The 26,161-nt window shown below is 41.2% G+C and overlaps 1 protein-coding gene across 1 annotated transcript in view; it reads right to left on the bottom strand.

The window, feature by feature from the left end:
* Positions 1-26,161, bottom strand: part of LOC126267308 (JNK-interacting protein 1) — a 330,701-nt gene that overhangs the window by 3,475 nt on the left and 301,065 nt on the right. The window contains exon 6 of the mRNA XM_049972394.1: positions 7,120-7,403. Coding sequence (XP_049828351.1) covers positions 7,120-7,403 — 284 coding nt within the window. The remainder of the gene's footprint in view (positions 1-7,119; positions 7,404-26,161) is intronic.

Here is a 26,161-nt window from a genome sequence, read left to right as displayed (position 1 = left end):
ATTGTCTCAGGTTCATGGCAAGCTCTGTTGCTAAGACATCACAGTGGTAGCTGTAGTAAGCTTCATGCATCAATATTTTTTACGGACACATGAATTTATATTAACCTTTGTCTGTTGTCATATGCGCATCCTCTTTTCAACCAAGAGTGCAACAGCCTTTGCTTCCTAAGTATTTTTCGAATTGTTAAATCATGGTGGGTCTTATCGATCCTTACTTGGCACATATTTTTCCAGAGCATGATTTAAAATCTGATTAAACTCTTCCTATAATTCCTCTACATCCATTGTACTGGAACTAAATGATGTCAATTCATTGTCTAGGTGGGATGCTAACAATTGTCTGTCTGCTATTTCTAGCAGAAGTACTCTCCTAGTCTTCTTGATTGGTTTGTTAAATTTAGTAACAAGTCATTATGACAACATCATGGTCAGTAATCCCTGTTTCTATGCTGATGCCATCAATTACATCAGGCCTGTTTGTAGCTATGTCTAAAATATTTCCATCTGCCATGGGCTGTCAAATTAGCTGTTCATAACAGTTTTCAACAAACATCTTCAAAAGAACTTGCAAGACTGTTGTGTGTACTTCCTGCAATGAATCCACACATGTCCCAGTCTATACTTGGTTGGATTCAAGTAACCCACAACTAATATTGGTTTTTCTGCACTACTGATCATAGACTTTCTGCCAATGACTCTAAAACCATCACAGCAGAATGAAGTGGCTGATAGAAACATCCAACAATTAATTTTATTTCACCTAGACCTATTATACATGACCAGATAACTTCACTGTCACACTCTAATTCGGCCTCAGTAATGACAATATTTTTGTTAGTTGTGATGAACGCACCTCTCACTATGGTGCCCAATCTGCCTTTTTGACATACATTCCATGAATTGCTAAATATCTCAGAGCTTTCTACATTGGGTTTCAACCAGCTCTTGGTTCCAAGAATAATTTCAATGTGATTAGTAAATTCAGGGCCTTTGTTATGAACGCTTCGATAATTTATGGATAAAATTTTGACAGTAGAAGTGTCTTTACTATGGACATGATCTGATTTCACTATCTGCAAGTTGTCTGGTGAGTGTTCATCAGAGATTCTCAATCAACTGCCTAGCCTAAAAGACCCCATGTGTACTCCACAAGTACTCTGTTACCTGAATAGATGCTTCCTTTGTGTAGTGCACCCCTGACCTATCCAGCAGAGTCCTACAATTCCCCAACCAATAACACAGATCCAGAAATCTGCAGCCAAGACCATAAAAGAGTCAACAAAACCTTTGGTAGAGATCCTCTACACAGGTCCAAACCAAAGGAATTCAATTGAATCTGGGAATAATGCTGCAAATTGTGAGCTCTGTGTGAGGCCAACAGCCTTCACTACCTCCACCAGATGCTTGTATGAACTGAGAAAGGCCTCAGAACCAAAGTTACTGGTGTCGTTGGTGATGACATGAGCCACAACTTGCAGGTGACTGCACCCTGCAAGCTCGGTAGCCATAGGTGAGGCCTCCTCCACAACTCAGATGAGGCCCCCCAGCAGACCTTCTGAGTGCAAATTGTCTTTTTTTGTAGTCCTGAGTGCTATCTGCCTAAGGGGCTGTACAATGTACCCATGCCTAGTGTTAGATCTCCTGATAACTAGTAAATGCCCCTCCCCCCCCCCTGATAACTTGTAAATGCCCCCCCCCCTCCCCTCACAATGTGACTGCTTGGACCATACTGATTGAATAACCACCTGTCCACTCACAGAATGATAGAGTGAGACAAGATGGCCATTTTATACATTGCCCTTCTGCCTCAACTGTTAGGAACATGTTGCCACCTGCCACACATCTTGCAGTGAGGGCAGATCAATCATATCGGTTATACTGGGAGTTGGCTCAGCAGTAGCGCCCATGGACGATACAAGTTACATCTGATGTGTGTCATGCAATGCTACACACCAAACCAGCAGCCTGAAGATGACTCATCATAGCCAAAAGCACATTCATTTCTTTGTGAACTACAGCCAGTATTACTAATTTAATAATCAACTATACAAGCACAGACAGAAACCTACATATGTTAATTGCTAACCTCCTGCTGTGTTACCAACAGAGGCTGATACCTTATGAACTGTGAAGCTGATTGTTCAGCAGAAACAAAAACTGCATTACGTACTGTCTGGCAACACTTTACAGTTACAAAAATGTGAAGATAAACTTCTTAAATAGAGGGGAAAAAACAAGAATGAAATATAAAATCAGAAACTAATAACACACAGAAGCAGCTAAATACATAAATTGCTGTTTTTCAGGTGTGTACCAGATGGCAGTAGAAGCCTGACTGATGCTTACTAGGCTCAAAATGAGTGGCCACTGGCTCTTCAAAATTTAGTGCCTGAATTTATACTTTGCTACAAAAAAGTGAGAGTAAACTTCTTAAACAGAGAGAGAGAGAGAGAGAGAGAGAGAGAGAGAGAGAGAGAGAGAGAGAGGAAAAAAGAAACTTGCTGCTCTCCAGATGTGAACCAGACCACGGTAAGAGCCTGAGTGATAAGTATCTCCATGTCTAAGTGATGTTTACATAACTGGGCATTTTTAGAAAATACTAGCTTGTCACTGAAGTAAGTGAAGCACAATGGAAGCCCCTTAGAACCCTGTCCAAGAAATGTTGCAGCATCTGGGCTGCATTTTTAAGCCCAAAAAGGTTGTAAGATCTCAAAGAGTCCAAACAGCTTTATCACTGCTGCTTTAGGGATGTTATTGGTTGCTATGCAGCACTCCAGCACACTAAAAATGGTCACATCCATCAGAGCAGGAATGAAATTCTGAATGTTTGGTACTGCATAACTGTCCAGGCTTTTTGAGCATTCACCACACTGTAATCAACATGAGGATACCATGAACCATCATTCTAGCATACTAGGTAGAGTGGTGAGGACCAAGGACTGTATGTGTCACATGTGATTGCGTCATGAAGCATCTTTTTAAAAATAACTTTGGTCTCATAGAATTGTTCCAGTACAGTCCAATGGGCATGTAATGAAACAGGTGGACCAGGGGTGGTACAAGAACAGTGCACTGTTGTGTGTGTGGTCATGTCCCATGGCTTCACAGTCCGCTATGTTTCTGAGAACAGCACTGTATGAGAGTCAAGATCACACCATGAAGGTGTCTTAAGCATGTCCAATGTTTTGTGGGATGCTTGCAGTTCACATTCTGTAGCCTCCAGAGTCTCTTCTAACTCACTGTTTTCCATACATGACCAGGTAGTTTCATGCTTGACTGTTGCATAACCATTTTCTGTGTTATGGAACTCAAACCAAGTTGCAGTTGTAGGACTCCCACTTTCCCCTTTCATCATGTGATATAGAAGTATTGAAGCTGTCAACCTTGTGAGAGGTGCCTGTTGTTGAACAACCCTTTACACCAGGAACAGCATGATGAGGAATGGGATGTATCAAGCAACCATTCTGTAAATCCACAGTCAAAGTGGCTCATGTGAAGAAATCTATGCCCAAAATTAGTTGAGAAGTGCCAGTTAACACAAATCTCCACTTGTAACAATTGGCAAGTGCAATGTCTTGTGACCATATGTGCAAATGATGGAATTGTTGACTGCCATTAGAGGGACTGTACTGGCTTTCTTGGCATCAGGAGAGTATGTGTCCAGCACTGTTGTCATTACAGAGTAACTTGTCCGGACAAGTTACTCTGTAACGACAACATATGATCTGAAGATGGGCAGCTAGCCTGAAACTGGTAATTGATTGATAATAAAGAATAGCGATCGAAGACTGAAATGCCATATTTTATTTAATGAACAATCACGGAACTCCCAAATAAGACACTCATGTCTAGTTTTGATGAACTTAAATTTGAAATAACACATAGAAAATGTTGTGAGGAAGGTGAACCAAATGCTGCATTTTATTGGCAGAGCACTTAGAAGATGAACCAAATCTGCTAAAGAGAATGCCTACACTATGCTTGTCTGTCCTCTTTTATAGCAGCCATGCTGCACATTGTGGGATCCTTAACAGATAGTATTGACAGAGTACATCGAGAAGGTTCAAGAAAGGGCAGCACATTTTGCATTATTGAGAAATATGGGAGAGAGTGTCACAGACATGGTAGAGGACTTTTTCCTCATTGTGGCAAGATCTTCTCATGAAATCACCAACTTTCTCTTCAGAACGTGAAAATATTTTGTTGCCATCAGCCCACATAGGGAGAAACAATCATCATAATAAAATAAGAGAAATCAGGGCTTGCAAAGAAAGATATAGATGTTTGCTTTATCTGTGCACTTTTTGAATCTGGAACAACAGAGAATTATTGTGAAGGTCATTCGATGAACACTCTGCCAGGGCACTTAAGTGTGATTTGCACAGTAGCTACGTAGTGTAGATGTAGATGTACACTCCCCAGCCTATGGGTAGCCTGCTTTCTGTGCCACAGGCACGCTTCCTTCCAAAGACTGTTTACAAGTATCACAGGTGCATTGCATGTTTTTGACTCTGTAGTGCTGATAAACAATCCGTGACATGCTATTGCTAGCACGCACGACCACAGGGCACCAGCAATGATGGTGTTGCAGTTGAGGGGCTACTTTGCATCCACAGCTCATGTGCCCACCAAACAGCCTGCCTGACACATATTTAAGTCATGGCTCAACCTCTAGCAAGCAGTCTCTTTGTAACTCTGGGCTTAACACCAGCTGCTTCCAGCGGCCCATATGTTGAAGCTCTCACCGAGCCACCACTAGGCCCCTGCTGGCTCCCCACTTAGCCTGTGCTGAGTTCATGCCATGCTCTCTCTGAGCCCACACTGTCCATTTCCCACAGCCTCACATCATCAAGGTTATCAGCTCCTCCAGATGACGCCTAGCCTGGGAAGCTCATCTGTAGCATATTGTGACTTCACACCAATAGCCACCAGGGATGGAACTTACCCAGTGAGACCTGTGCCTAGTGCTGAGTGTCAAGACCTGTGCATGGACTTTGGATTGTGTATCTGAGTAGAATGATTTCTTTAGTTGTGTTACAAATCTGCATAATGTTTGCACTGTGTTTAATTCTGTGGTGCCATGATAAAGTGTCCTGGCAATCATCATTCCTGAATCATCAATTTTTTGCATGCAGGCTTACAACCTGGGACATAAACACTGACAATGATGTTGTTGCCTGTCTTTTCAGTTTGCATCTGGCATTACTGCATCCAGCCCTGACTGTCACTGGGACCCACCTGGGCTTTGCTCGCCATGCCCAGAACTGACACTGTCTGTTACCTTCATATTCACCATTTTGAAGGTAGGAGACGAGGTACTGGCAGAATTGAAGCTGTGAGGATGGGACGTGAGCCGTGTGTGGCTAGCTCAGATGGTAGAGCACCTGCCTGTAAAAGGCAAAGGTCCTGAGTTCGAATCTCGGTCTGGCACACAGTTTTATTCTGCCACGAAGTTTCACCATTGTAGTTCCAGCCTGGTCATCCTTCCTCAGGGAGGTGATGCAGCGCTTTGTGCTTTCATTCTTTGGGGCATCTTGCAACACTGTGCTGCTACACCTTACTTCCTGTGCTGCTTTGTCTCTCCTCTTCCTTGCATTTTTTGCAGTGTACATCATGGTGCCTGCTGATACATACCATTTTTAGCCCTCTTGATGTTAGCTTCACATGCTCTTATGTGTACTATGTATCTGGTAAACCTCATTCCCACTGTCTCGAGCTCCTGTCAGCTCTTTTTGTTTGCTCACTCTTCTTCACACTACACATTACAAACAGTTCTCATCTTCAGGAAAATCTGGCAGTCTTTCCTTGTGCTCCTCACACATGGATTTGTAGCCTACAGCTTCTGCTGCTACAGCCCAGTGTCCACCCTCCAGGTGCAACTATTCTCATTCACAGGCATCACTGTCTGTGTTGTTGTCCACAGCCTTTTGGCCTTCTGACTGTCCTTCTTCTCAACACCTGCACCATTTTTCCTGCCATCCCAGGCTTCTTCTGGCCCTCCGGGCATATTTTTTTCTGGTACTCAGTGCTCTCATGCTTTTCCTACTGGTGACCACTGCCCCACACAACTCTTCACCATTGCCTTACCATCATTAGTTAAGCCCTATCTCCCGCTGGTCACCAGTGCATTGATAGCATCATTATACATCTGACATTCATCACACTGAGGGTGTCTTCTATGCCCTCGCCCATTTTTATCCAGCAGATGCTACTTCTTCAGTGTGGGGTCCATATCACACATGACTTCGTGGCTTCTGGATGGGGGATTCTGCTTGACATACTCCTTAGACATGTACGTGCATCTGCGGTGTGCTGCACGGGTCTTGTCTCAGGTCTGAGATTCTGGGGGATAGGGTTGCAGCTACCCTGAGCTCCCCATTACCTTGGACATCTTCTGTGTCAATCCATGGAAGGTTCAACTTCTGTGTGGCCACCCACTGTCTCACTGTCTTCAAGTTCGCACCATTGTATTTCTCCACAGGGAGAAGGTATGCAGAATCTGCAGCATCTGTCAAGATGGCTTCACCAGCTTTTCCTTAAAGGCAAGGGATATTACATCTGGCCATATGACAGCTTCCAGAATTACACTTGCAGCCTACGGACAGCCTGATTTCAGTGCCTCAGGCACTTTCACATTCAAGGACATTCACAATTATGATAAGTGCATAACATGTTATGGAAACTTCAGTGTAGGTCACTAACAGGTGCAACCAGAGGTCACCATCACTGCCTATGTACGGTGCACGCATCAGCAATGGCAGTGCTGCGACCGAGGGAACTAGTTTGCATCCAGAGGTCACGTGCCTACCAAGCAACATGGATATCTCTCTGCCATTTCTCATCTTACAGTGCTATTATGAGGTGACAATTAAAGTATTTTATTTTTTATGTACTAAAAGTCTGTTTCATGTATTCCAGTATCAACTACCACTATCAGCAATCTTATACCTCAAAACAAACCAATCAATCTTATACCTCAAAACAAACCAATACTAGCAACTTAATCATGATCAATGATTACCTTGCACATTACAAAATGCACAACCAGCAAAGATAGTATTACATAATACTGTAATTATTAATAGAATCCATAACTGAACTATTTTGTAATACACTCACTGTGGGTTTGCTGCGATCCACCATACGAAGTCCTTGGTCAGAAACTTCTAGGATACAGGAATGTGGCTTGTGCTTTGGTGTATTCCCAGTGCCCACTATCTTTTTCACTGCCTGGCACAACACTGAATTGCCTTTGTGACACTTTGTTTCAACTGAACCAAGGTAACCCAGCAAATAACGTTCTCGTTTAACTTTTGGTGTGCTGGGATCAAAATCACTATAATCCACATCAACTGCATACGCTGAAGGGAAAATACCTTGCCTTCCAGATCTCAGATTTACACCTGTAAAATAATATAATAACATTAATTATGATTACAGCTAAGAATGATTATTATAAAACTTTTAAAGAGAATTGTAGCAGAGTACAATTTTAATAAATATACCCTGGAGAAGAGTATCCAAAACCGAAAACAATTCTGCACATTTATTGGCGACTCCATGGAGTGTTCTGGGCACCATGACCAAATAGTGGATAGAATTGGGAGGAAAATCAGTATTTGCTGTATTTTGTTGTTTTATTGGCAGCAAAATCGATTTTCAGTCACTTAGTGACCATCCACAATGCTAGAAGTTAAAAATTTTCACATAATGATCAGAGAGTATAAAACAGAAAATCACAACTACACCTGCGTATGAACATAACAGTTGGTAGGATGTTTCCTTCCTCCATTGTCTTCTATGTATTTTACGTACATTTTAAATTTGAATTACTTCATGATTCACAAATGCACAAGAGTTATTTTGTGTTAATATCCCGCAAAACCAGTAATATTAAGTATTCACATGATACATGTCACATAGAGGGCTTTGCAAGCCCTGTCACACCGAGGTCTGCTGAACAGGTCCATGTAAACAGCGGCTTCAGTTTATGCGATCGCTCTAAGATGGTGGTTATAGCTTGATACCAGTGCCTACCAATTTTAATTGTATATTACAGGTATGTTCCTACCAACTGTTATGTTCATACACAGGTGTAGTTATGATTTTCTGTTTTATACTCTCTGATCGTTATGTAAAATTTTTTAGCTTCTAGTACTGAGGATGGTCACTAAGTGACTGAAAATCGATTTTGCTGACAATAAAACAACAACATACGGCCAATGCTGATTTTCCTCCCAATTCTAATTCTGCACACATTCATTAACTTCTTGTTAAAAAAATACCACAAAATATACACAAGCTGCCAGGCAACAAAACTGAAATGGCAATGGGTACTTGATGAGAAAGATAGCCCCTCTATAATGTTGAGGAGTTCGTTGTATGACAGGGTAAATTACATAATTATTTAAATGTGGTATGACCCAAATGTTGTATAATGAAAGCAATATAACAAGTAATGTACATGTAAACTTGTGATCAATTTATTTTCGTTAAAGAAATGACTTTTACGCTGATCATGTCTCATGCAACAACAGTATTATCTCCAGACAAATAAATAGATTTGATTATTTCTTAAGCCTGTTAATGAGCTGGAGTTTGACAGTTCTATAATAGACAAAAGCACTAAAAGGTGAACCAAAATGATGTTCATTGTTTCAAAGATAAAATTATTCATGTGTAAAGTAAGTCACAGTACTGGTATTGATAGAAGTAGAAGTTAAATGTGAAAGAAAGAAAAAAATCACCAAAACATTAAAAACTTTCAATTTGCACACATTTTGTCACACAGTACACATCAGCTGATACTCAAACCCATCACAATGTAACACTTGTAGCATTAGCTATGACTGTGGATGAAAAAATGACATGAGGATTTTTTTCACATTTACTGTATGGCAGTACCAACCGTGGTTTCTTATTTCATCCTTTGTGTGTCCATTTGCTTGTAGTTTGGGCTATGTAATACTAGCAGTGCAGCTAAGAAAAGGGCAAAAGTGGGGAGCAAAAAGCATTCTGTGTTCTTGATTTTCACAAAAGAATTCAATTGCAATGATGCTTATCATTTCTGGACTAAATCCATAATAGATCCTCACAGGACAAGTAATTTGGAAAGAGTAAACAAGCTGTATTCATAAACAAAAACTGAGTGTGTTTTCATTAATAGCTGTAAGAGGAATTGTGCACATCTATGAAAGATTCTTAACAAATCCTCACAAATCCATGCACTGAATTAGTTGAGATTTTGCTTTTCTATAGAAAACCATTTGGAACGTGTTACAGAAATGTTTGTTGATGCATTTGAGGCAGGCTGCAAGAATATTGTCAAAGGCCTTTGAGTCTGAATATCATCAAAGGCCTTTGAGTCTTCTTGTATGTATGTATTCAGAGTAGAAGAAGGAGATGGTTTCTGTGGAAAAATAGATTTTAGTGATCATGTGACTTTGCACATTTCCAACTGGGAAGACACACATAACACATAGATTTGAGGATGAGAAAGTACAGACCTGTTCTTCGGACATAAACACAGTTCACCAAAACTCAATGTGTTTCTTTCATTTCAAACCAAAATGCTTGTATCTCATTTTTCATTGTTGAAATCACTGACATAATCCAAAAAACCAACATGCTACAATACTTGTTCCCACTGGTGAAAGAGGACAGAAGTAATGCAATAGCTGTCATGTTCTTTGCAGTCTCACCTCTTATGTTATCCTCTTACAGAATTTTATAAAGGATGATGCATCTGCATTGTAAGTTATTTGTCTCTAAAAGCAGCTAAATTGAGGATAAAACTGGAAAAAAAATCAAAAGAGAAGGGAAAGGAATTTGTAAACAAAGGTACAGGTACTTTGATGAGCTTCTCAGTTTAAGCTTGACACAAGGAGCCGTATTGACGAACAACAATATGATCATTCCTCCACCGTTAGAGTAGTGAAGACTTCCCTGAAATGCTTGAAAATAACAAGAGAGCTAGAACAGACAAAACACTGCCAGATAAATGAGAATGATAATAAGATAAAATAATTCTTCATAAAAATGATGATGATTATCTGTGAAAAAGTGAAAATGCCATAATACTGGAAGGTAAGAGTGCCACTAATTAAGCAATGCAACACTTTTTTCCTGAAAGCAGGTTGGTTTTCTTCAGGATTCCATTACACCATATTATTCCCCACTCTTTTGGCTACAAAATTCTGTGTTTCTACATATTCTCCATTCTGTGCAAAGGCCTTATGCTGCCTTACTGGTTGGGCTGTATGTCTGTATAACACCACTCTACTGGTCAACATTGGAGCTACCATCTTGTCACATCAATAACCTCTCAGTCATCTATGTATTGCTTCCCATGATGTGCATCCTTCATTGGACTCAGCAGATGGAAGTTACAACATATAAGATCTGAGCTGCAGGGTGGACAGTCCAATGAAGTTTTGTGAGCTCCTATTGGGTATGCAGACTTGTGTCAGGCCTTGTATTGTCATGGAAAAGGAAAAGTTCATTTGCATTTTTGTGGTGATGAACATCATGGAGTTGTTTCTTCAGTTCCATGATGGTAGCAGGTAGCACAGTACATTGAGGACATCAAACAGAGTAACCCCTTCAGAATGCCAGAAGACCATCATCATGCTATTCAGGCCAGACTTCAGAAAATCCTCTCTAGGATACCACCTAATCCAGGAGGAACTTTAAGTTAAGAGGGTGGGGAATATACAGGGACAGCACATGAAATGCTGGAAGTGCTCCTCAAGACACATTTTCCTCAATGTACTCTGACAGACAATATAGACCAGAATGAGAGTCCTGTGAGATATCGGTTTTCAGGTGTTCGAATGGAGAACTGGGAATCTGACAGAGAATGTGTTGACCATAGTAAAATCCAATGGGCAGTGGGAACTGTTCAGATGGAATTTTTCCCATGCTCCTGCAATAAGCAGCAGTGAACTTAATAAAATTCATATGCAGGTTATTTAGGGTTAGCCCAGCAGCACGAATCATTCCTGATGTTTGGAGGGCAGTGAAGGTTGTCTTCATTCCAAAGCCAGGAAGAATTGTTCAAGCCAAGGCCAAGGATATGAGCCCAATCAGTTTGTCCTCCTTTCTTCTTAAAAAATTGTAAAAACTGGTCAATGTGCATGTTAGGGAGAGGAGTTTAACCAGGGTCCCTCTACACATAAACCAACATGCATACCAACCACAAAAATCATGTGAATCTGCACTCCACCAACTTGTTGGAAAGGTTTAGAAAGCACAACACTTTCAGGAAATAGCTCTCTACATCTTCTTGGACATCAAAGGGGCTTTTAGCAACATGACCTTCAAATCCATAGTTAAGGCACAGAGGTGCACGACTTGGAGACTACCATTTGCAGGTAGATTAGAGCAATGCTTAGTGGTAGAAAGGTAGAAGCCATCATGATGCAAGAAAAAATGGTAATCAGCACCACCAGAGGCTGTCCACAAGGAGGGGCCCTGTCCCCTCTACTGTGGAACTTTGTGGTGAATGAACTCATTGTCGAATTAAACTCTAGACAGCACTTTTGCCATGGATACACAGATGATCTTGTCTTAGCAATACTTGACAACTTTTCAAATACAGTCAGAGCTATGGCACAAGGACCACTGAACACTGTGCAAAATTTGGTGCAGGAAACAGTATCTAAGTGTCAGTCCTAAGAAGACTGTTGTTGTACCATTTACGAGGAAGCAGATCCAACACACATATTGGAACCTCAAGCTTCTCGATGAAACTCTACCATTGAAGGGAACAGTAAAATATCTTGAGGTAACCCTGGATGAGAAACTTGTCATGGACCCCTCACATAAGGAGCACCTGTTCCATGGCGAAAGGTACTCTCTTGAGTACCAGGAGAGCTTGTGGTAAAAACTGAGGCTTAAACCCCAAGAGTATGTACTGGATATACATGATGGTAATAAGACCTATGTTCACTTATGGGGCTACAGTGTGGTGGAAAAAGGTAGAACAGCAGGTAGCAGCTAAGGAGCTTACTGAGGTGCAGAAATTGGCCTGCTTAGCCATTACAGGTGGAATTAGCAGCACAGCCACTGCTGGGATGGGAACTGTGCTGGACATGCCTCCATTACACCTGTGGGTAAAGACTGAGGCAGCAGCTGGAGCACACAGGTAAAAGACCGGCAAAAAAAGGAACTCAATGGGCTATCTAGGGCCTCACACTAAAATATTGAGTGAGGTAGACATAGGTATGGTTGGGGAAATGCTGGCCAACTATATAATAACTGCCGGCCACGGTGGCCGAGTAGTTCTAGGCGCTTCAGTCCGGAACCTCACAACTGCTACGGTCACAGGTTCAAATCCTGCCTCAGGCATGGATGTGTGTGATGTCCATAGGTTAGTTAGGTTTAAGTAGTTCTAAGCTCTAGGGAACTGATGACCTCAGATGTTAAGTCCCATAGTGCTCAGAGCCATTTGAACCATATATAATAACTCCCAGCTGCTTCAACAAGCCTTTCAATGTAGTAATTGGAAGTAGAGAGCTCTGGGAGAACAAATTTTGACACCATACTAGGGACATAGCCTAGTTCGCTGTCAGTTCAAAAACAGACCGAGGTGTTGGGGCCAGTGATATACAGAGTGCAGACGAGGCTGGAGAGTACAATCTCTCTAGGGAAGATGGCCACTGTGTTTCAAGCACAAATAACTGCTATCAGGGTGTGTGTGGAGGAGAATTTGCAGAGATGCTACAGAGGTCATAGCATTTTCATTTATTCAGACAACCAAGTAGTCCTGAAAGCATTAGAAGCCTCGGCAATGAGATCAAAGATGGTGGCACAATGCCACAAAGTCCTTGTGAGCTAGGGGAAAGCAATAGGATAAACCTATTGTAGGTTCCTGGTCACTCAGGGATTGGTGGTAATGAGCAAGCTGATAGATTGCCAGTATAGGGGCAATGACACCATTTATTAGACCTGTCCTGTCACTCACCAAGGCAATGATCAAAATAAAACCATGAGACTGGACAAGGAGACAACATGTAGGACATTGTGCTAAGGTCCAAAAGCAAAAACATGGCAAGGTACTAATGCCAAAGCCATGTTCTAAGAGTTGTCTCTCAATCCTGAGCTTGAACAGGAGGAAAATGAAAGTCATGGTTGGACTATTGACAGGCCATGGGAATTTCAAAACACACCTACATACAAAGGGGGTATTAGAAGAAAACCCGAAATGTAGGATGTGTGCTGTGGGTGAGGAAACCACATCAGATATGATCTTTGAATGCAAGGCATTCAAGATTAAAAGACACAGAATATTCAGATCAACCAGACCTGAAGAAAATGTGTCTAGCAAAGCATTGGTAAATGATATCCTTGCACTGTTCAAGGGCATTGGTTGGCTTTACTAGAGACACAGGGAATGATATCACACAATAAACTCTGTTTCACTTTAGGCAGCAGTGGATTTGACCAAAGTTGTTTTGGCTTCCCTAATAAAATCACATCAAATCGAACCATCATCATGATTTCATTGGCTGAGGAGGTGACTTTGAACTTTTTCTTTGGAGGAAAGGTAGTGTGGCATCACTCCATGGACTACTATATGGTTTCCAGTTTGAAGGTATGAACCCATGTTCCATTGGCTGTGAAGATATTCAACAAAATGTTGTCATGATCAGCCTCATAATGTGCAAGCAGTTTCACACAGATGATCCTTTGTTGCTCGTTATGGTCCTCTGTTAGGGTGTGAGGAACCCTGTGAGTACACACCTTTGAGTACCCCAACTGATGGACAAGTGTGACAGCATTCTAACAGAGATCTCCAGTTGTGCAGCAAGGTGTTTGACTGTAATGCAGTGATCACCTCAAATGAGACTGTGTGCATATTCCAGCATTTGAGGAGTCACAGCCATGTGCAGCCAGCCAGTGTGCATGAGAGCTGATGGATTTTTGTGAACTTGTTGCGGTGATGACAGATGCCTCACCCAATGCTTTTTTTCACTGCCAAGTCTTTGAAGACATCCTGCAAGTGCCTATGAATATCTGTAGTGCTCTGGTTTTCTGCAAAAGGAAACTCAATGACAGCTCTCAGCTTGGAATGCACCTTAGTTGCAGATACCATTTTGAAGGCTATGTGTAGTGCCAGAACCTATTGAGGCTTCATGGAACCACAGGGCTGATGCAGGAATATCCCACAATAAACTACAAATTTTTTCTATTGAAATTGCATGAAAGAAAAAAGTGTTGCATTATTTGTTGAATGTCCCTCTTAGTAATGATATGCAGTCATTACAAGAAAGGAGATGAAGTGGAGTGTGCAAATTATGAAATTATGGAGGTGTAATTCTCTTAAACCAGAGGCATAAGATGTTTTAGAGCCTCTCCAAGTTGAGTGTCTGCTATCAATAAATTTGGACAGAAACTGATATGTATCAGTATGAATACCTCCTACAAAAGTTAACAACAGACTAGATTTCAACCCTGAGACAGGTCCCAGAAAAAAAAAAAAAAAAACTGAATTTGGAATTGGTATACATCTATTTTTATTGATTTTAAAAGTGAACCTGGTAATGTGAATAGGGGGAGATTATAAACTGCCTAAGAATAAAGTATGTGTGAGATGCAAAGAAAGGGTTCAGGGAATATTGTGGTAGATGGTGTATGGGAATTAAGTGGGCTACTCACACCAATGATGTAGACATAATAACAAGAAGTCAGAAGGCAATGGATGAGTCATTTGTTGCATTACAACATGCAAGTGAGACTATGGGACAGACTATCATCGAGTCTAAGACTAAATACACAATACCAGTAACTATATCTGATTGGAATTTGAGAAAGCTGAGCAGTACAGACATCTGGGATCAATCATGGTCATATATGAAATTAAGCAATGACTAGTGGCAGTTAATAAAGCTTATTTTTTCCTAACAAAGTTACTGTCCTTAAAGCTATCTTACATCACTAACTAAATTAATCTTCTATAAGTCACTTACACAACTATAGCTCACTTAAGGCCTCAGAAACTTGGCCGCTAACACTAAGGAATATCAAAATGCTGGACACCATTGGCAGTAAGGTACTTCATATGATAACAGACAACTGCTGCAAAGGAGGAAGACGAAGAAATTATGATAATGAGCTTTCTACCATATATAAATAGATTCACAAATCAGAAAAGTAGTAAAATCAATAAGCACAAGATGGGCTGAGCATCAATACCTACACCTACACTCTGCAAGCCACCTTATTGTGTGTGAAAGAGGGTAGGGAATTTTTAGTACCACTATCATTTCATTCGGATACTTTCTAGCTGTTGTGTTTTTCTTCCCCCCCAAAATTATTATTATTTTATTTTTCAGATTCAGTGACAATTTCAATAATTTAAATACTATTATTTATAGGACCTATGCACAATACCTAAATATTTCAAATATTGACGCAAGGCTTGTCTACTTAACTTCATCATCTGTAGTAGGAGTATCAGGAGTTGGGTTGCCTAATTATGTGCTAATTATGAAACATTGGTAATTTCAAGGTTCATTGTCATTGTTCATTTGTAAACATATACCTTGTTATTGACTTCCTGATAAAGTAGATGAAAATGATACATAAATAATGGAACGAATGACAAAAATATATGTTACCAACACTTGCATTCATATAATCATGGAATAATTAAGATCCTCATTTAAAACATTGCTACTCAAATATAATCCCACATTTAGGCAAACTAGCCAGTGTTATTCCATAAAAATTGTTGTTGTATCTAAAAGTCCTTTTTAAAATGAATTTACCTCAGCTATTCAGTTATTCAGAAACTTAAAAGGTCCAGCAAACAACAGTGGCTAAATTTAGTTCTAATTATTGTAAATTTGTAAAAGGAGCTTGATGGAAGCCATTTTATGACAGCCTGTGGCGAGTTTGAAAGGAGCAAGACCTATGTTTGCTGAAACATAGGTATTTTCTTGCAAAACAAAAAATGGAATTGGGGCAAAAGTAATTACCTATGGGGAACTTTCTCATCTGGTGTGATATTTCTCAAAACTAACTCCAATCTTTCATACCATTCCACTGTGGGAAACATGTTTTTGATGCATTTCACAGACCCACATATTTTGGAGCCAACACAACTATTTGTGGTAACAGACAGATATGTTTTGCCAAGAGTATGACCTGATCATCATTTGTAGGTTAACACCTGCTTACCTTGTCATTCAGTTAAACTTGGACACTACATTCACAAGCCTCCCAGTTTCTTTTGAAAACCAGCATGCTGCATTTTTCATGTCAACATAGACCTCATAATGCCACTACACTCATTGCAAGAATTCAAATATATTTTCAAGGCTTTGACAAATTTCTGTGCTGGGTCAAAGCCACAAATATTATGAACATTTCTGCAGAGGCAGTTGCATGAGCCTTTTTGGCTACATGTATCTCAAGGTTTGAGTGCCCAACAGATGCAATGACAGATCAAAGCTGACAATTTGAGTCCTCTTTGTCCTTCAAACTAGTTACATTATGTTGGTTCACTCATCATCATTCTATCAGCTGCCATCTGGCGAGCAATGACATGGTGGAGCACTAGCACAGGACACTGAAGTCAGCATTAATGTGCCAAAAGTCTTCCTGGTTTACCATCTTGCCACTGATGTCATTTGGGCTGTGGACTGCATTCAAAAGTAGCCTCAGTGATTCAGAAGCAGAAATAGTGTGTGTTGTAATCCTGTGGCTTCTGTCAGACTTTTTCTACATGCAGCAAGAAGGGCACTATGAAGATCCTTGCTCATTGGTGCTACAAATGAGGAATTACATTTCAAATTTCTGACCTTCAACAGTCTCTTACTATGCAAAATCACCCATTTTATTCATAAAGACCCCACTCACTGTACCCATGTCATGCTCTGCACAGATGTCATTAGAGTATCCTTGCAATTGCCTTTCCAATCCTAGAAAGAGATGCTCACACAATGACAATCTTAATTAATGTCAAACCAAACATGATTTCCACTGAGTGGGTAAAACAGCATTCCTGCTTCCATCAGATGACACTGTGCAATGGCAGCCTCCCAATTGGCTGATGCGTGCTTCTAAACCTTCCCTTGCTGACCAGGCCTCCATTCTGCCAGCTACACCCACCTCCTGCCATCATTGTCAATGGAGTCAGCTGCCACAGTTGTCCACAAGTGCTCTTACTCAACAGTACTGGTGCTGATCCATGTGAGAGCAAGCAGAACAATTCAATACAGCCTCCCTTTTATCCCATGAGCTCCACTTTGCAGGAGGAGGGGGGGCTGTTTGGTGATGTAAGCAATAAAGTTGTAATTGGAAGTGTGGACTGTCTTTGTGCCACTTGGTGGATGGTGTAGCAGCATCTTTGGTTATGTTTAATGACTTTATCTCCCTAGTTTTCTCCTGAGTTTTTGTTTCTTGGTTTTTGCAGACTGAAGTAATAATGTGTACAGTACTTACAACACCTTTATTCAAGTGAAGCTAATAGTATCCACAGATTTATTTAAATTAATTGGTTGGTTTATTTAAATAAATATTGATTCATACTCATTTTGGAGTGCAACTATAACATTTCATCCTGGTCTATGCATGTCAATAATTGCTATGTGTCAGTAAGGAGGATATGGTTTGCTTGATATGGGGAATATATTGGAAGTATTCTTAATATTTTGTAAGTTACAGTCTGCATTGAGGATCGAGCATGCTGTTTCCCTGCTATACCATACAGTAATTGGTTGCACATGCTTATATTGAGTGTAATTTCAATAAATTTTGCAGTTCCTCTGTGAGAAAGTTTAAAGGTGGAGAAAGCAAATGTGACTGACTAGAATTAGTGAAAGTAGAAACTAAAACAGATACAATGACTGAGAGCACATCCCAGAGATTTGAGATAAATGAAAAGAAAATTCAAGATTTTTTTGTTAGATATATCACCAAGAAATGACCCTAAACAAGAAAAACTGTCAACAAATGCAGTTATAGAAATTCTCATGAACTTAATACAGAGAAATGAGAGTGAAATATTCAACTTTACCACACAAAAGCTGTAGGCAATAGTTACACGAAAAGAGGGCCCAATTGCTTCATCAGTTGCAACATGAAAAAATGTTCTGGGAATGAAAGCTTATTAAACAGAAATTAAAGAAGGAAGAACTAAGTTTAAAATTGAGGATGAAGAACAGACGAAAAATACAGGAAGTTTTTGAGTATAAAATAAGGTAATTTTTAACAGCTCTTTCTCTTTGTTAATATATATCTCTACTTGTTCCACTTCCTAGAAGGTTCTCCTTTACAGTGGGGTTTATGGAACATGATAAATGAATGACTAAAAGAGGGTATGTAGGAGGCAGCAACAAGAGCAAATGTAATGGTACATTTAGCTTGCGAGAGCGAGAGAGTAGGAAAGACAGTGGCAGTAGCATGTCAGAAAGCAGAGTGGCAATGAGGAGTGGGAAGGGTTTATTGGTGCAGAGAATGGATGAAAAAGCTAGGTATAATTAGCATATAGTTCCACATACTACTCTGGTTGGTTGGCTGGGGAGCACATCAAACAGTGAGGTCATTGGTCTCATGATCTAAGGTGATACAAACTAAGGGAGGAACAATACAAACAGTATTGGAAAGAGAATACAAAATGGTACAAAGACCACACAAAGCGTGAGGAAAAAAAAAAGGGGAGGGGGGACATGGCCAGTGTGGAGGCAAGGCCAAAGTCCTCCTAAACCAACACCAATGTCAACTGAGTGACTCAAATTATGGAAGAAAATTCAGGTACTTAATCTGGGAGAACAAACCCCTTTCATGAATAAAACTGAGGATGGACATGAACCTGCAGGGGTTGTCTACTAACTCATGGGACAAGAAATATGGAAGGGCATATTTAGTGTAAAGGGCCAAAAGGTGGGACCAGTCTAACACAATGTGGAGGGAGGGGGCTGAGGCCCCCTCAACCACAGATTAAAAATCAATGGGTCAACATAGTAAGGCCAATACAAACGTAGCAGGGATGGTAGATTCCCATTGGGGAAACAGAGGGAAGAATGCCACATGATGTGAGTTCCTTGATTGCACAAAGTTTATTAATAAGGTGGATGGCCTCACAAGAGGCCCACAAATTAGCAAATAGGAAATGAGATATGAAGCCACAAATCAATCCCTAAAGGGAAACTAGAGGATGGGGATAAGTGGCTGCCACCCCCCCTCCCTCCTCTTTCCCCTCCCCCCCCCCCCCCCCCACCTCCCAACCAGACGATCAGCAAGCACATTACTAGAGATAACTCTGTGGCAAGGAACCCAAAGGAATCAACCAAACTAGTGACATAGTCAAGATCAGTGAGAAGGTTGTGAATGGCGGAGACCAAGTCTCTGAGCACTATGGGACTTAACATCTGTGGTCATCAGTCCCCTAGAACTTAGAATTACTTAAACCTAACTAACCTAAGAACATCACAAACATTCATGCCCGAGCCAGGATTCGAACCTGCGACCATAGCAGTCGCGCGGTTCCGGACTGCGCGCCTAGAACTGCTAGACCACTGCGGCCGGCTGGAGACCAAGGGGCAGTGGGAAAAAATGCCAGGTGATAGCCTGAAGGTCACTCATTGAGTCCGCATATAACAAATTTTGTGGGAAGGAGGACTGCTTAATAGAGCACAGGGCCTTATTAATACCACATGTGGCAGGTAAGAGATGAGGCTCCATGCCAATAGAAGACATGAAGCCACATCTCACATGATCAGTGGATTTAGAGCCATTAGTGTAGAAAACAGCAGCATTTTAAAAATCCTTGTAAATGCAGGTGGAACATACAATGGAACACCACCGCAGGAACCCTAAACGAGGTCTGTCTGAATCTGGGACCTAAAAAGTAAACAAGCAAGGATGTTCAGGGAGAGAAAAAGATTAACAGGACAAAGAGGGAAGACAAAACTCATGGTGGAGAGAGGCTAGGCAGATTGCAACTCTTGTTCCCACCTGAGGGTAGACAGTGGGCAGGTGACATCCTAAAGGTGCAAAAAGAATAGAATAGGAGGAGGAGCAGTGAAACAAAAGATAGTGATGGAATAGGAAACCAGGAGTTGGGACCAATGAACTGAAGGGCTGAAGGGGGGGAGGAGGATCCTGATATCAGCGTAGAAAACAGCAGCATTTAAAAAATCCTGTAAATGTAGGTGGAACATACAATGGAACACCACAAGAGGAACCCTGAATGAGGTCTGTCTGAATCTGGGGCCAAAAAAAAGTAAACAAGCAGGACTATTGTGAAAGGCGATGGTGTATAAGTCCAAGAGGAGAAGTGTGGAAGAGGCAGCTGAACCATAAACTTGACTATCATAATCCAGGTGGGAGAGTACTAATGTCTGGTGGAGAAGAGTTGAAGAACCTGCACCCCAAGAGGTGTGAGCAAGGAATCAAAAGACGCTCACTGAGTTTTCAGAAACAGCCAATCTTCAGATGGCAGTTACATGACAACCAAGTAAGCTTGTTGTCAAAAATAAGACCCAAGAAATGGAATGGGGCACTACAGTCAGGAGTTAGGCATTGAGGTAGAGCTCCAGATCAAGATGAACCATTGTTTTGAGTCATCAGTCTTCTGACTGGTTTGGTGTGGCCTGCCACAAATTCCTCTTCTATGCCAACCTCTACATCTCAGGGTAGCATTTGCAACCTATGTCCTCAATTATTTGCTAGATGTATTCCAATCTCTGTCCTCCTCTACAGTATTTGTCCATTACAGCTCTCTCTAGTACCATGGAAGTCATTCTCTGATGTCTTAACAGATGTCCTATGATCCTGTCCCTTCTCCTTGTCAGTGTTTTCCATATATTCCTTTCCACTCTGATTCTGTGGAGAATCTCTCTTATCAGTCCAGCTAATTTTCAACATTCATCTGTTGCACCACATCCTGAATGCTTCAATTCTCCTCTGTTTCAGTTTTCCCAGAGTCCATGTTTCACTACCATACGATGCTGTGCTTCAAACATACATTCTCAGAAATTTCTTCCTCAAATTAAGACCTATGTTTGATATTAGTAGACTTCTTTTGGCCAGGAATGCCCTTTTTGCCAGTGTTTGTCTGCTTTTGAGGTCCTCCTTGCTCTGTCCATCACTGGTTGTTTTGCTGCCTGGGTAGTGGTATTCCTTAACTTCATCTTCTTTGTGACCGTCAATGCTAATGATAAGTTTTTCACTGTTCTCATTCTGTTACTTCTCATTACTTTCATATTCCTTCAGTTTACTCTCAGTCCATATTTTGTACTCATTAGACTGCTCATCCATTCAGAAGACCACATAATTCTTCTCAATTTTCAATCAGAATAGAAATGTCATCAGTGAATCGTATCATTAATATCCTTTCATCTTGAATTTTAATTCTACTCCTGAACCTTTCTTTTATTTCTTTCATTGCCTCTTTGATTCACAAATTGAACAGTAGGAGTGAAAGACTACATCCCTGTCTTGCACTGTTTTTAATCTGAGCACTTCATTCTTGGTCATCCACTCTTATTATACCCTCTTGAATATTGTACATATTGTATATTACCCATCTCTCCCTACAGCTCCCCTCTATTTCTCTCAGCATGCCAAACATCTTGTACCATTATACATTGTTGAACGCTTCTTCCAGGTCAACAAATACTATAAATGTGTCCTGATTTTTTAAAAATTCTTGCTTCTATTAAAAACCACAGCCTCAGAATTGCCTCTCTTGTGCCTTTACCTTTCCCAAAGCCAAACTGATCATCATGTAAGACATCCTGAATTTTCTCTCTCATTCTTCTGTATATTATTCTTGTCAGCAACTTGGATGCATGAGTTGTTAAGCTGATTGTGAAATAATTCTCACACTTGTCAGTGGTTGCATTCTTTGGAATTGTGTGGATGGTATTTTTCTGAAGATCCGATGGTATGTTGCCAGACTCATACATTCTACACATCAACGTGAATAGTCATTTTGTTGCCACTTCCCCCAATGATTTTAGAAATTCTGACTGAATGTTATCTATCCTTTCTGCCTTGTTTGACCCTAAAACCTCTGAAGGTCTCTTAAAGTCTAATTCTAATACTGGATCCCCTATCTCCTCTAAATCTTCTTCTATCACATCAGATAAACCTTCTCCCTCATAGAGGCCTTCTATGTACTCTTTCCACTTACCCAATCTCTCCTCTGCATTCAACAGTGGAATTCCCATTGAACCATAGTATGGTGACAAAATGCACTACTGGTGATTTTAAGTGGGGGAAAGTGAAAACCGTGTGAGAGTGTCCATGAGGAAGTGTGCCTGACAGCATCCTGGAGCTGTTGCTCCACAGATGACACTGAGTGGGAAGTAGCCCCAATTCAGAAATAATCCACATACTAGCAGACATGACTAATGTTCTGACAGAGGCCACGAGTCCATTAACAGCAATGAGAAAAAGAGCACTTAAAACAGAGCACTGTGATAGGCCACTCTCCTGGATCTGCAGAGAGTTGAGAACATTGCCAACCTCAACGTAAAACAACTGCTGGGACAGGAACTGGGCAACAAAAATTAGGAGAGGGCTCTGAAGACCCCACCCGTGGAACGTAAATATGATGTGGTGGTGCCAAGCCATGTTGTAAGCCTTACAAAGACTAAGGAAAACTGTGACAAGATGATGGAACTGAGGGTAGACCTGAAAAACTGTGGTTTGCAATAAAATCAGATGACTGATTGGAGACTGTTCTTCCTGAGAGCTGCAGTGGTAGAAGATAAAAGGTCCTGAGATTAGAGGACCCAAAAGAGCCAATGAGCCACCATCAATCAAATAATTCATAAAATCTATTGGTCAGGGGGTGATGGGCATTCAAATCCCCAAGGATGAGGAAGAGGGGTGGTAGTTACTGATGGAGGAAAGTTAGGGCAGTAGGTGTAGGGGGTCAATCAGGAGAGAGATAGGGATTCCAAAGGTGACTGCAGAGTCCAGGTGGACCCCAGTGGCAACCTCTTCCATTTTGGTACAAATGTAGATCCATGTTCTAACAACATCCATATGGACCAACATGCAGATGGCACTGGAAGCTTTCAAGGGCTGATCCAGTTCTAACAGAAAGCATGGAAATCATGAAGGGTACATGAGTGAGCATAAATAAAATGAGACTCTTAGGGAGTGACACAAGCTGCAGAGTAAAAGGAAATAAGGGCTGCCACTCTGGAAAGTGATGGTAATATCCTTTACAATTCCACTGAATAAGCACAGAACAGGGAGCCAAACAGGAGGCGAACAGGCTGAAACTGGTCACACTACCGAGTCAGCACCCATCACCATCAAGGACAGGGTGACATCCATAAACAAGAGGTCTTACTCAGGTTGTGAATGGGGAGTCAACACCTCCAAGGACACTGGAGGGGCCTTGTTCCCAGACTTATGTTTCTTTTTCTTCTTTTTTGTAGGCTGAGGAGGGCAGGCTCTGGAGAGCGAGTGGCTTCAGTGAAACCTGGAAATGAGATAAACTGGGTGACCTTGGGGCACATGGAATGTGGGTCTCATGGATGACTTGTGGCAACAGTCCTCCAATCTGGGAGATGCCAGGTGCAGGGGTCCTGAGAGGGGGCTCTGTCACTGGCTGGTGCCGAAGAAGGGGGCACTTCTCCAGGCAGTACCCAGAGGGGAGGGTGTGGCAGCTGTAGGGGAGGAGAGGAGAGGGGGGGGGGGGCAGAACAGGGGTAGTGAGGAGGTAAGAGGGGGAAAGGACATAAAAGAGGTGAACTTAGATGTCAGAGATACAAGGAAGACAGTCATTTCTGACAAGCCTCAGTATAGTACAAATGACCAATGGAGTAATAATCCTGTTTCTTCTTTTCCTTCTTATAAATGGGACAATCCAGAGAGAGTGGAGAGTTATGGTCATGATAATTAACACATATGGGCAGTGGAACAAAGGGGCTCTACCTGTGGAGTGGGCGTTCACATTCACCACATATGGGGTCCACTATACAGCAGGAAGACATCTGGCTGAAATGCAACCACTGGAAATACCTCATGATTTGTGGGATTTATGGCTTCACATCACACTAATAACACATAACCTTGACCTTCCTTCATCAAATGCCAGAATAAAGATGCCAATGTCTGTATGATTGTCCTTATGGCCTTTCTGAACATGCCTAACAAACTGAATACCCTGCTGTTCCAGATTGGCCTGGAGTTCCTTATCAGTCTGAAAGATGAGAACCCTATGAAAAATTTCTCTCTGAGCCATATTCAAAGACTGGTGAGGAGTAATGGACACTGTGAGGTCACCAAGAGGGTCACAGGCACAAAAGAGTTGTATAGAGTTGTATATCGGGTGGCAGAAGAATTTTTAGTCAACAGCTAACATGATTACATCTTAGAGTGTCCACTTCACCAAACTTGTCTTTGATAGTTTCCACAAAAAATAATGGCTTGGTGATGGTGAAAGTGTCCCCATCAGTTCTGGTGCCGACCAGGTAGCAGGGAAAGGGTTTCACCACATAATGGCAAGCCTGGTCCTCTTCCTAGGGCACAGTCAGGGGAGGGAAGTCTGTAGGGTTATAAGAAACAGGATTAACAGATCCATAGCTGTCTATAGAGATGGCCATAGAGTAATGGCCAGATTGCAGCTTAACACATTTCATATTCAAAGCATTTGCCATGATACCACTCAGGTGCTCTCCCCTTGGGTGCCACCCAGTATCAGCAAGGGCTGCCTGGTGTGCCAACTGTTGCCAGTTCTGATGTTCAAGAACGACAAGGAACCTCTCCTAGGCACACATGGGGACATATCAACTCAGATATTAGAAGTATAATCCCTATGTTGTGAAGGAGTTCAATCAAGAGGGTACCACACAGACTGGCTACCTTACTGGCTATATAATGTTAAAGGACATTGGTGTATGGAAAAAAATAGAAGAGTTGGTAAGGTCACATGCCAAAGACACTATGGTGTTTTTCTCCAGTTGTCTCAGACTTAGAGAAAATTATTTAGAAGAGAAGGTCAAACATCAAGGGAGGACCCAAAATGTGAAAATGAAAAGCATTCAGAACAAGAACTGGAAGGAATACCAGAAACTAGGAGGATAGCTGGCCCATCATAAATTAGGACACCAAGAGAGGGGGTGAAGGGGTAGAGGGGAAGAAGCAAGGACAGGGAGGAGGGAAATGGGAAGGGAATGAGGGAATGTGACACTGAAAGCAAGTAAATGCCACAATAGCTATGGGCATCATGTGCATCATGCACAAACTCACTAAAGAGTCCTACTACTCTGCAACTGAAGTATCTACTATTGTACGCCATTACCTTCCTTGTTGACTTAAAAAAAACATTTTTGAGTTTCTGCAGCATTAGGGTACAAGTAAGCATTCAGAACAGATTTTATGTTATTAAAATTGTATGATGCAATTGAATTATTACAATTTTATGAAAAGGAGATGCCGAGTCACAGATAGGCACAACAAAAAGACTGTCTAAAAAGAAGCTTTCAGACAACAAGGCCTTAATAGAAAATAGACAACATACACATTCACACCCACACAAATGCAACTCACACACACATGACCACAGTCTCTGGCTGGTCTTGTGCGTGTGAGTTGTGTTTGCATGAGTTTGTGTGTGCATACATTGTATATTTTCAATGGATGTTTGTTGGCTGAAAGCTCACTTTCTGACAATCTCTTAGTTGTGCCTATTTCCAACTCAGCATCTCTGCTATATGGTGAGTAGCAACTATACTTTTCATAACATTGTTACATTCCATCCTGGATTTTTCAGCATTTGAATTATTAATGTTTACTGAAATTTTCTCACCTATCACATCTTTACCAATAAGTCTAGGTATTTTACTTAGAAAATAATTTCTCCTTCATGGCACACATATTGCTGGCACACTGTTAGTGAAGAATCTGGAATAGACAGCTGCAGACGGCCTTAAACTCATTGCATTAAGGACACACAATGTGTATCCACAGATCATGGGGAATTTAATTGAAAAAGTGTCATTATTTCTCTACAGGCAAAATAGAATAATATTATGAAAAGGAAAGATGCCACTCACTATATAGTGGAGATGCTGAGCTGCAGATACGCACAACAAAAGACTGTCACAAACATAGTTTTCGGCCCATAAGGCCTTCACCAAAAATAGATCTCTCTCTCTCTCTCTCTCTCTCTCTCTCTCTCTCTCTCTCT

Source organism: Schistocerca gregaria, chromosome 4, assembly GCF_023897955.1.
Source record: "Schistocerca gregaria isolate iqSchGreg1 chromosome 4, iqSchGreg1.2, whole genome shotgun sequence".
In the NCBI taxonomy this organism is placed as follows: domain Eukaryota; kingdom Metazoa; phylum Arthropoda; class Insecta; order Orthoptera; family Acrididae; genus Schistocerca; species Schistocerca gregaria.
The sequence above is the reverse complement of the archived record's forward strand: the minus strand, read 5'-3'. Positions and strand labels throughout refer to the sequence as shown.